Source organism: Salmo salar, chromosome 20 (assembly GCF_965601325.2).
Source record: "Salmo salar chromosome 20, fSalSal1, whole genome shotgun sequence".
Taxonomy (NCBI): domain Eukaryota; kingdom Metazoa; phylum Chordata; class Actinopteri; order Salmoniformes; family Salmonidae; genus Salmo; species Salmo salar.
In genome coordinates this window covers 12,398,227-12,409,984 of record NC_138310.1, presented here as the reverse complement: position 1 = coordinate 12,409,984, position 11,758 = coordinate 12,398,227, and the positions used below count along the sequence as shown (strand labels likewise).

The following is an 11,758-nucleotide window of genomic DNA, read 5'->3' as shown; positions in this document are numbered from 1 at the left end:
TACAAGTTTAATTAATTAATTCAATTATTACATTTGTGCATTTCAAAGACAAAAATATTCCATTCAAAATGATGGAATTCAAATACAATTTATGTTGGCACTGAAGTCACTTACCTTGAATGTATTTCTATAATTTGCCCTTCAGAAAACAATTCTGGCACTGTACAGTATATGCAGTGGTCGTGTATTCATGGATGCCAAAGGAAGCCAGGCTTTCCCAAATATTTGACCAATAAAAATGATTAAATAATACATTTTTAATCTTACTTTGTTATCACAATTTTCTGTAAATTCTCATGTGGCTGAATCTCACTGGGGAAATCATCAGAGCGAGGGAAACAGCACCCCTCTGTCTCACTATGTGCAGCCCATGTATCTGATGCTGTCTGGACCAAAAGAGTATAACATGTTGCCTTGCGCCATAGCATTTGTTTGATTGACGCCAGCAAGCATTTGGCCTCCCTTGATAAAAAAAAATTATAAAAGAATTAGCCAATCAGCGTTGCACTGAGCTCAACTGTGGGTTGTCCTGGTGCAGAAAAACGCCCTCCAAGGGAGGCCAGTTTGGATTTGTCTTCACACCAATCCAGTCACTTCCTAAGCAAAACATGATTTTCAGAAAACGTGTCTGCTTCAGGTTTGCTTGTGTTGATGTCCTGCAGTAGCTAGATTGCTAAATTGGCCATTTCCTAAGCCATGGATGGGGATGGGGATTTAGACTTGTGGTTTTGATTTAACTCTCTATAAAGGGCAATGATTATGATGGCGATTCTGATCTAACCATAAATTAATGTTGTGCCACTGGCCTGAGATGATTGAAGTTCAATATGTAGCCTAGATGTAACCTTGTAGGCTCACGTTAAAGAGCAAACAACTCAATTATCACAACATTTTTTTGTGATTTTATTTACACACCGCTACTGTGTGTGTGACTGTTTTCCCAGGTGATGTCATACCTGAGTTAGTTTCTGAGAAGATACCAGATGTCTTGAAGCAGATTGAGAGGCCCTTTGAATTAAATAAGAAGTCATTGATTGTGCCTAAAATGCAATTAATGTAGCCTAAGACTGATTTGCAGGTAAATACAAAACAAAAGTTAATTTTGGGGGGGTTCAGATGTAGGCCTACTACACATGTCTGATTATTATTATTGCTTTATTGTATAGTTCAACTCTTTCAAGGTAATTGATCAGCTCAACCTCTGAATGACCTCTCTCTGATCCCACAGGAGATAGTTCAACTGGCCAAACATGCACTCCACAGGGCAACAAGCCTTGAAGAGTCAACATAACAAGCTCAACATAATTCAAAGTGCATGAACTAACAGTGCATGAACTAACATAGTGACAGTAAAAATGTTTTTTTTTCACTTGTTTTATTATCTGTAGTACTGTATAGTAAGCTATTATCAACCAAATTCAGATAAAATTATTACCTTATCTATTCAACAGTTTTATTACATTATGCAAGTGATTCATCACATTATCCAGTTTTATTACATTACTCTATCAAATAAAACCATCACAGTAAGTTATTACAGTCTCCATTGTTATTACGTTGTTATAGTCTACCAGTTGAAGGGCTACAGCATAGATATGTTGGCGTTATCATATGTTTGTTATTTATAATTATGTTCTACTGTATTTAATTATGTCGTCATAAATGTACAAAGCTGCAACTTTTGGAGTGTCTTACTGGAATTGAACCCGTAATAGTTTCACGTGTAAAATGTACTGTTCAAAAACATATCCACCGTTTTGAGTATCACAAAGCCTATCATTTCATTGTCCATCACAGTAAGCGCTCCAGACTCTACCCGTGAGCAGGGGCTCTAGCAGAGATTTCTCTGTGAAGCATGCTGTCATCGGGCTAGGCGGGTGGATGCCCCACATGTAGGAGCAGCAATCAACCCAATATCTGAGGGCAAAACACCGTTTGTTATGACTGAATGCGTCGGTGAAAAGCTACACAAACATTGTGGGATCTTATGACATACGTTGGTACTCAGATATAGGCCTGAATAATAGCATTGGACGCATGCATAGAAATCGTGGATCATTTGGAAGAAATTGCACTGAAACGATGAGTTGCAGATGGGGGACAGAGCTGTGGGTAAGTAGAACCGCGAAAGAACGACCGAGTGATATCGGCGCAAATATATTTGTTAATGAAACCTGTTTTAACTATTGTTTTAATTTGATGGACAACCTTTGATCTGTTCCGATACAAACGACATGTGGATGGCATTGTCTTGCAACAAGGTAGCGATCTTAAAGCTCCTGCTGCCATGATGCTTCTCTGCGCGTGCATGCTGCCTTTATTATCGGAGGCATAGTGGCCGATTTAATACTGGATCGACTGTTGGACTACATTGATTTTACAGTCACGAATTAATATAGCCTACTTTTGTTTTTAACCTCAAGATCTATCCCGCCATACAGCCTACGTTAGAAGCAATAGGCTAGTTGTTTTCAATATCCTACCCTATTAGCCTATTACAATCACTAAGCCATTGCAAATGGGGTCCATACTGTGCACGTACAGCTACATAGCGACTCTAGTAACGTTTAATTTGAAACATTGCCCCCGAGAGCGGTGTTGTAGGCTACGCATTTGGGAATGGGTTTCCTCCGTTGTCTGCCTTAATTCACATTATAGCTGAAATAGCTATTCAAGCTAGAACAATGAATAACAGGGCCAGCAGGTTGAACGGATCCTCATACACTACGTTTTCTCCGCTCACAGAAGGGCCTATTGCAAATATCAGAGCGGGTGACGTCTAAAATAATGCATTAAATATGTGTAGCGTTATGGAATTCGTTTTTGTTTGGAAATGGAAACGAGGCCTATAGTTGAAGAGGATTGTTTTTATGTTATGCCTACAGGTGTGCACAAATAGGCGATGCATTGCAGAGATGCAAACGTAACCCGCCACGACATATGTTAATTTGAGTTCACAACATATACTATTACACCTCACCAACTGAATGTCAATAGTTTTATTATATTCCCAATTTGCCTCCTGTAGTTTCTGTTGTAGGCCTAAATACAATGTGCAGAAGTGTTAGCCCGCTGTTGCAACAAACATACTGTTTCAACAAAGACTGTTGTAGACTCTATCCCTCTCTAATTTAACCATAATAACTCATTTCTATACATTTTTCATAAACATTGCCTCTTGCCTGAAAAATAAATTAGGAAGAAAATACACATCAGAGGTGGTGAAACCTGGTCTAGTTACTGGATGTGAGTTTGGGAATTAAATTGAGGATATGGCTTTGTTTTGATCATGTATTCTTATTTTATTCTTAATCTCTTTTCTTATAGGACCAGTTTGACAACTTGGAAAAGCACACCCACTGGGGCATTGAGTTTGTGGAGAGGTATACAAAGTTTGTTAAAGAGAGATCTGAAATTGAAATCAGCTATGCAAAGCAAATCAGGTAAGGCTGGGAAAACATTATCCTCATATTCACTTCCCACTTTGATATTGTCATGTCTCTCATGGCTGAGGCATTGCAGTATGAGAAGCCTACAGTACTACTAAAACATATGTTTTGTTGATTTCAGTAACTTTGATAAAGGACTACAGAGCCTACATCACCAATGTCATCCAAGTCATGCCACACTCAAAATGATCTCTAGTATCCACATTTTCATATACATTTCAGACATGCATACACCAGGGCAAGAGGGTCCAGTGGTACATGTGTCAGTTGTCTCTCTAGTGTATCACTGTCTTGTTCAGGTGGTTGTTGTAATTAAAGAGAATGCCTTCTCAATAACCCCGGGTTAAACAAAGGTAAAAAATGAAATGTATGAATTTCAGCCCACTTCAAAGCAATCTTCTACATTTGGAGGTGAATGTAGCCAGGCCTACCCAAAGGTGGTAGTTTATGTAGCAAGTAGCAACAAAGTGAAGTAGAATAATACAGACACATACAGGCCTTTAACTACGTGCAACGTGTAAGCCGGGTAGGCAACGCATTACCATGGTTACTAGGTTATCCACAGCAATGACCCACATTCGTTTTCTTCCAATGGTCTTGGGAGCTTCCCACTGTATAATATGGGGGTATTGCCAGACAGTGATAGTCTCTGACAGAGCAGTCCCCGGGGACAGTGGATGAGTTGGATCACTGTCTGCCGTGCACTCACTAAGGAATACACAGCAGCAAATTCCTGCATGCATAATCATCGACCTTGTTTCTGGAGATCATATCAAGAGGTTTTCTGCCTCAGCAATAGTGCTGCGATCAGCTCTGAACTGGATTATTCATTGGGTGTGTTTTGTTCTCCAGCCAGAATCATTGATAATTGTACCATTTTAAGTTGCATATGAAGTGTTTTGTTAAATTGTGGTTTTTCATCACCAACCATAATAGATTTGATTTCTCTACATATGTTAGTTGATAGTACAGTTGATGTAGTATATTGATTAAGGCAACCTTAGACTAAACAAACCAGACTATGGAAAGCACGGATTGGACACTGAATGGAGGAATTAAGCCTTCAAAATTATGCAAAAAGCCCCAAAAGACAAGCAGGTGCTTAAAAAGACTAGAGAAAACAGACAGCTAGGGGCTTGTTAGTCATTTTATTTTCAAAGTGTTAACATGAATCTGGGCGTATGGGATTTGTGCCATGTGCTGTGGTGTCAGGATCCAGATTTGTCATGTGGCTGCAAGCAGACAAAAAGAGGCGGCTGGCGCGGCTGGCAATCTGCCTAGCAACACATCAGAATAGATGGTGTGGATCAGAGCACAGGGAGTGGAGGCTACCAGTGGAGGCTACCAGTCAGAGGGGGAGATTATTTTACCGCTGTGTCATTATTCTAGCCTCAGTTTCTGCTTACGATAGTCCACTCAGAGGATGTATAATTACAAATGTAATATTTATCTTTTTTCTTTCATAAGCGTCATTGTACAGATAGTATGATGGTATTTCAAGGTGAATCTTGCCGTTATGCTTTCATAGTAAGTGTAGGCTCTATCTCCAGTTCATCCTGAGATTTACATTACAGCTAAGGGATGACTTCCTGATACTGCCCCTCTAATGCTGCTCTTTCTTGTCAAATCGCTCTGTTGCTTTTAGGGATGTGTACATATGAGGCCCAGATGCAGAGGTACACAGAGGATTATCCATCAATCAGCTTGTACTTTTGATATCCTGTCGCTGGGCATCCCTTTCCCATGAGTACACAAACATACAATATTTGTGTTTACACATCTCCCTCTGTATTTCTCCACAGTCCCTGATTTACAGTGTACTGTATGTTTTCCACGCCTGTACTGAAATTTGTTCCCATTCCCTAACAGAAACCTCTCTAAAAAATATCAGCCCAAGAAAAACTCAAGAGAGGAAGACGAATACAAGTGAGTGAAATGCATCAAGGATTAATGTTCACAATATCAGGTTGACCGTGTACATTAATGTGGCTATTTTTGTGATGATTGTACAGTCATGTAATTCATTAGCAGATTTACCATCTCCGCTCATTACCGGCTGTTAGTGGGTAAAAATAGCTGTTTTAGATTAACAAGGCTGCATTTTCATGGCTTGCAGCGAAACACTCCATTTCTGCCTGGAGAAAGCTGTGTAGCTAAAGCCAAGTTTTTCCACAAGGATTGTCTTTTCATCAAGACGTTATCCTTCATCATATGTGCAAAGCAGTTGGACAGTTCCAAGACACATGAACAGAGTGACCTTTTGAAAGAAAATTTGAGACTTTTCTTAAGGCAAGGGAGGAAGCCTTTGAAGGAAGTAGTGCTGGATGAGGGCTTTATCTGTGTCTTATTTCCCCTCTTAGTCACGAAATCACAAAAATCAAATTCTATGTATGTCCTATCGTTTAAAGACACTGTCGAAGTGGTCAGTAAATTATATAATTTGAATATTCACGGGAATATTCTCTCTTGATAAAGAAAGAGAACATAATAGTACCTATTAATTATGATAATAAATATGATGCAAACATTCCTTACGATCATCAGTAACAGACGATTTCTCAGGATGCATAGTAATAAAGCTGTTGTTTTTGTAAAATGTAACTAGGCAAGTCAGTTAAGAACAAATTCTTATTTACAATGACAGCCTACCGGGGAAGAGTGGGTTAGCTGCCTTGTTCAGGGGCAGAACGGCAGATCTTTACCTTGTCAGCTCGGGGATTCGATCCAACAACCTTTCGGTTACTGGCCCAACACTCTAACCACTAGGCTACCTGCCATTGTGATTAGAGTAATTAAATGTGAAATAAGTGAGTGTGTTTAAACACGTTTTGTGGTCACCTCTCATCTTGTTACCAGGTATACGTCCTGTCGGGCCTTCCTGATGACCCTGAATGAGCTGAACGACTATGCGGGACAACACGAGGTCATCGCTGAAAATCTCACCACTCATATCATCTGTGAGCTGACACGCTACATCCAGGAGCTGAAAGCAGAGAGGAAATCGGTAAAAAATCCCCTTTCCTGTGCATCGCTCACTTAGACATGAATTGTACTCTCCCAGATCATGCTCATTGGCGGCTCAAAACTATTTTGTGGCTAGACTACGCAGAGATTATTGATATCACATGATCTGAGCCAAACCAGCCAATCCCTGGTCAACCAGTAGCGGCTCGATGCTTCCAAAAAAAAATGTGTACATTTTTTTATCCCCACTCCCAAAAATCAAATCAGCAAATGCAATTGCTGGAAGAGATGCAAATATGTCATTGGTGATTGTCATTGCTCTGTACCACACATCCAGGGATCAAGCTGAGAATCTGTTATGATGTTGCTCACAATTGTATGCCGCCACATCCAATACATCCCGGGTTGGAACTGGGTCAAGTATCCAGGTCAATGGATTGGGAACATGTTAACCCAACTCCCCCCACCAATCCATAGTAGCCTCAACTATGGTGCTACTCATAAGTGGACCAGGTCTCTGTCTGGAGCTGGTGGCTGGAACTAATATGATGGGGGGGTGGAATGTACAACCCCCCCCACACATAGTTTTGTAAGGCGTTGGTTGTGGCCTTTTGTCTGACAGCATGTCTTTGACGATGGCTCAGCTCAGTGCGAAAAGAGTTAATACTTCTTTTATAAAAAATAAAAAATCTGGACTGCCGTTCATGTTGGATTGTTTTTATTTTCTAAAGTGTAGTAAAGGTAGCTTTCATTGATAGCTCACTCCTAGGTATGCTTTTTCATTCATTAAATTCCCAACCAGAACATGGTGTAAGTAAAATGAGGTCATGCAACCAGGCATTGAACATAAGCTTTGTACATCACATTAACACATTCATATTTACTGCTCCTATAATTTTAATTAAACTTAAAACAAAAGCAGAAGTGCCTGTAACGATCGTCTGAAAGAGGGGACCAAGATGCAGCGTGGTAAGTGGTCATAATTTATTATAAATGACGAAACACTTAAACAAAGAAACAAAAACGAAAGCCAACAGTTCTGTCAGGTGAAAAACACAAGACAGAAAACAACTACCCACAAAACCCCAAAGGAAAACAGGCTGCCTAAGGATGGCTCCCAATCAGCGACAACGATGTACAGCTGTCCCTGATTGAGAGCCATACCAGGCCAAAACAAAGAAATACAAAGCATAGAAAAAAGGACATAGAATGCCCACCCAAATCACACCCTGACCAAACCTAAATAGACATATAAAAAGGCTCTCTCAGGTCAGGGCATGACAGTGCCTTTGAGTCTTCATCAGTGAATTCCCTTGAAAGTCGTTTTATACGCTGTGAGCAGCATTGAATCAGTCAAGATTATGCACATCAGCAAGTCACAAGTTAGTTTAGTTTTGGCTCAGTAGTTTACCTTCAATGCAAAGGCTGAGTAGCAGATTTGATGCCTTTTTTTTGTGGATATTGTGTGTTTTGTCTAGCTTTTTCATTCATCATAAGGAGTATCGTAAGAGCTGCCGTAAGAGATTTAGAAGTCTCTTGACTGTCTAGTTATAGATACTAAATTGCTCAGAGTTCAAACCAGAAATGATTCTACTACTGTTTTAAGTGTTTTATTATGTGGTTTTTTTTACTCAGCATTTCCATGATGGCCGCAGAGCTCAGCAACACATTGAGAATTCTTGGAAACAACTGGAATCCGTAAGTGTCCTCCTGATGAGTAGGTTTGAGTAATTGAAGAGATGAACGATATGCGACTGAACCATTCCAACTTGACATGTGAATTGCCTCTCCTCAGAGTAAACGGAGATTTGAGAGAGACTGCAAGGAGGCGGATCGAGCCCAGCAGTACTTTGACAAGATTGATGCTGACATCAATGTGACCAAAGCAGACGTAGAAAAAGTAAGTTATTGACTGACAATGGGTAGCAGTGGGTGCGTGTACGTGGGTGGGTGGGTGGGTGACTCTGTGTGTGTGTGTGTGTGTGTGTGTGTGTGTGTGTGTGTGTGTGTGTGTGTGTGTGTGTGTGTGTGTGTGTGTGTGTGTGTGTGTGTGTGTGTGTGTGTGTGTGTGTGTGTGTGTGTGTGTGTGTGTGTGTGTGTGTGTGTGTGTGTGTAAAAGTGCAGCTACTCTTAGTCACCACTCACCCACTCATTAAGCCATAAGCATGGTTTGCGTGGCAACAGCTTCACTGACAAGAGAGTGCTGTGGCCCTGTTGGAAGTTGGGTTGGAGCCAAATATGAATCACTGCTGGTAGACAGTGGTACAGTGCTTCATGGAGCTCCAGCTATGGACTTTTCTCATTGTTTCCTCTAAATGTAATGCCTCAGATGGTAACCAAGCTGTGTTACTGTACCAGTGTACTGCTGATTCCAAAAACGGTACTATTATTTCAGTATTGATTGCAAAAAACGGTGATATTACTTTGACATGTTTATCAGGTATCCGATCTGTCCAATGTTCTGTAGAAACAAAGATAACTCAATGTACAGTAGTGGCAACATGCAACATCCCTGAGCTCAGGAAGATTGATATCAACATTGCCCTAGCTTTCTGCCAGTCGTGAAAGAACTTCCCTAGAATGTTGTTACTTAGATAAGTTTGGTGTTTTAGACCTTAGAGTTTGATGATTCCTTACCCTGACAGTAGTCTAGAGACTGTAATCCACTGTTTAGAGTTTATTAAACAACCACTACTAACCCAGCTAATTTAAGACACCACTAACCAAAACTCTATGGGACAGATGGGGGGCAAATGTGCAATGTTACAAATATTTGACCAAATCACATTTAAGTAACTTCAAACCAGGACATTGAGTTGATTTCAGTTCATTTGGCTATGATATTTTGACATTGCACTGTTGCCTGTATCTGTACGAAGATGCAAAAAGTTTGCAAACCTCCTCAGGCGCTATTGACTTCACGCTGTGAAATGTACCACCTACTGTACACAAGTCAAGAATCTCATGAAGCTAATATGAAATAAACAAAATCAAATAACCAAACTCTGGTTGTTTTGGACCCCCCCCCCAACAAAAAAATGTGTCAGAAATTAGAAAGTGGCATATCATTTGAAAGCTACAGCCCTTGTCTGTTTGTAAATCAAACTAAAATCTTACTGCCCCCCACCACCCCTCCATAAAGGGCATAAATCATGCGGTATGGTCATATTCATAGAGTATGCAATGTGGGTCAAGTCACCAAAAATGCAAACATGTAATATGCATGGAAAGAATACACCCTGATGGTCATTTTACAGCAGTGAATTTCCTTCTCGATCCACATTACCTTGTTTGCTTCCTCCACATGGGCCATGGATCTACTCGTTTACAGTAGGAAAAGTGAATGGGAAAAGAAGTTAGACATTTCCTCAACTGTCTGTGTCTTATTTAAAATCTCGATAACTTGAAAGCCATGATTGCGAGGGTAATTCTAAGATGTCAGGCTTGAAAAGCCGTTCAGTGATTCTACCCAAACCAGACCAAGAGACGCCTTGTGATCTCCTAATGTTATCTAGTAGATGAACTGGCAATCAGAAAGGGGATTTACACCAGTGGATAGGTAGAGACTTCAGCTTTCTCCTCATACAGTGCATTAGAAAAGTATTCAGATCCCTTGACGTTTTCCACATTTTGTTACCGTAGAGTCTTATTCTAAAATGGATTCAATTGTTTTTTCCCCCTCATCAATCTTCACACAATACCCCATGAAAAAAGTACATTTATAAAAAACCAAAAAAATATCACATTTACATAAGTATTCAGACCCTCTACTCAGTACTTTGTTTAAGCACCTTTGGCAGCGATTACAACCTTGAGTGTTCTTGGGTATGACGCTACAAGCCTGGCACACCTGTATTTGAGGAGTTTCTCCCATTCTTCTCTGCAGATCCTCTCAAGCTCTGTCAGGTTGGATGGGGAGCTTCGCTGCACAGCTATTTTCAGGTCTCTCCAGAGATGTTCGATGGGGTTCAAGTCCGGGCTCTGGCTGGGCCACTCAAGGACATTCAGAGACTTGTCCCAAAGCCACTCCTGCGTTGTCTTGGCTGTGTGCTTAGGGTTGTTGTCCTGTTGGAAGGTGAACTTTTGCCCCAGTCTGAGGTCCTGAGCGCTCCAGAGCAGGTTTTCATCAAGAATCTCTCTGTACTTTGCTCTGTTCATCTTTACCTTGATCCTGACTAGTCTCCCAGTCCCTACCGCTGAAAACCATCCCCACAGCATAATGCTGCCACCACCATGCTTCACTGTAGCGTAGGGGTGGTGCCAGGTTTCCTCCAGACATGACACTTAGCAGTCAGGCCAAAGAGTTCAATCTTGTTTTCATCAGACCAGATAATTGTATTTCTCATGGTCTGAGAGTCCTTTAGGTTCCTTTTGGCAAACTCCAAGGGGGCTGTCATGTGCCTTTTACTGAGGAGTGGCTTCTGTCTGGCCACTCTACCATAAAGGCATGATTGGTGGAGTGCTGCAGTGATGGTTGTCCTTCTGGAAGGTTCACCAATCTCCATAGAGGAACTCTGGAGCTCTGTCAGAGTGACCATCGGGTTCTTGGTCACCTCCCTGACAAAGGCCCTTTTCCCCCGATTGCTCAGTTTGGCCGAGCGGCCAGCTCTAGGAAGAGTCTTGGTCGTTATAGACTTCTTCCATTTAAGAATGATAGATGCCACTGTGTTCTTAGGGACATTCAATGCTGCAGACATTTTTTGTTACCCTTCCCCAGATCTGTGCCTCGACACAATCCTGTCTCAGAATTCTAAGGAGAATTCCTTCAACCTCATGTCTTGTTTTTTTGCTCTGTGCCTTTCCAAATCATGTCCAATCAATTGAATATACCACAGGTGGAGTCCAATCAATATTTTATTTTACCTTTGTTTAACCAGGTAGGCAAGTTGAGAACAAGTTCTCATTTACAACTGCGACCTGGCCAAGATAAAGCAAAGCAGTTTGACACATACAAGAACACAGAGTTACCCATGGAGTAAAACAAACATACAGTCAATAATACAGTACAAAAACAAGTCTATATACAATGTGAGCAAATGAGGTGAGATAAGGGAGGTAAAGGCAATAAAAAGGCCACGGTGGCAAAGTAAATACAATATTGCAATTAAAAACACTGGAATTGTAGGTTTGCAGTAGGTAAATGTGCAAAGTAGAAAGTAGAAATACTGGGGTGCAAGGGAGCAAAATAAATAAAGTAAGGGATGAGGTAATTGTTTGTGCTATTTATAGATGGGCTATGTACAGGTGCAGTGATCTGTGAGCTGCTCTGACAGCTGGTGCTTAAAGCTGGTGAGGGAGATAAGTGTTTCCAGTTTCAGAGATTTTTGTAGTTCGTTCCAGTCATT

The 11,758-nt window shown here is 40.9% G+C and overlaps 1 protein-coding gene across 3 annotated transcripts in view; it reads left to right on the top strand.

Moving 5' to 3' along the window:
* Window positions 1–1,796: 1,796 nt before the first annotated feature.
* LOC106580130 (formin-binding protein 1) overlaps window positions 1,797–11,758 on the top strand; it is a 32,001-nt gene continuing 22,039 nt past the window's right edge. For all 3 annotated transcript variants that reach the window (XM_014160839.3, XM_014160838.3, XM_014160837.3), the window contains exons 1-6: window positions 1,797–2,112; window positions 3,328–3,443; window positions 5,319–5,375; window positions 6,306–6,453; window positions 8,049–8,111; window positions 8,209–8,313. In XM_014160839.3, coding sequence (XP_014016314.1) covers window positions 2,038–2,112; window positions 3,328–3,443; window positions 5,319–5,375; window positions 6,306–6,453; window positions 8,049–8,111; window positions 8,209–8,313 — 564 coding nt within the window. In that variant the 5' untranslated portion in view covers window positions 1,797–2,037. The remainder of the gene's footprint in view (window positions 2,113–3,327; window positions 3,444–5,318; window positions 5,376–6,305; window positions 6,454–8,048; window positions 8,112–8,208; window positions 8,314–11,758) is intronic.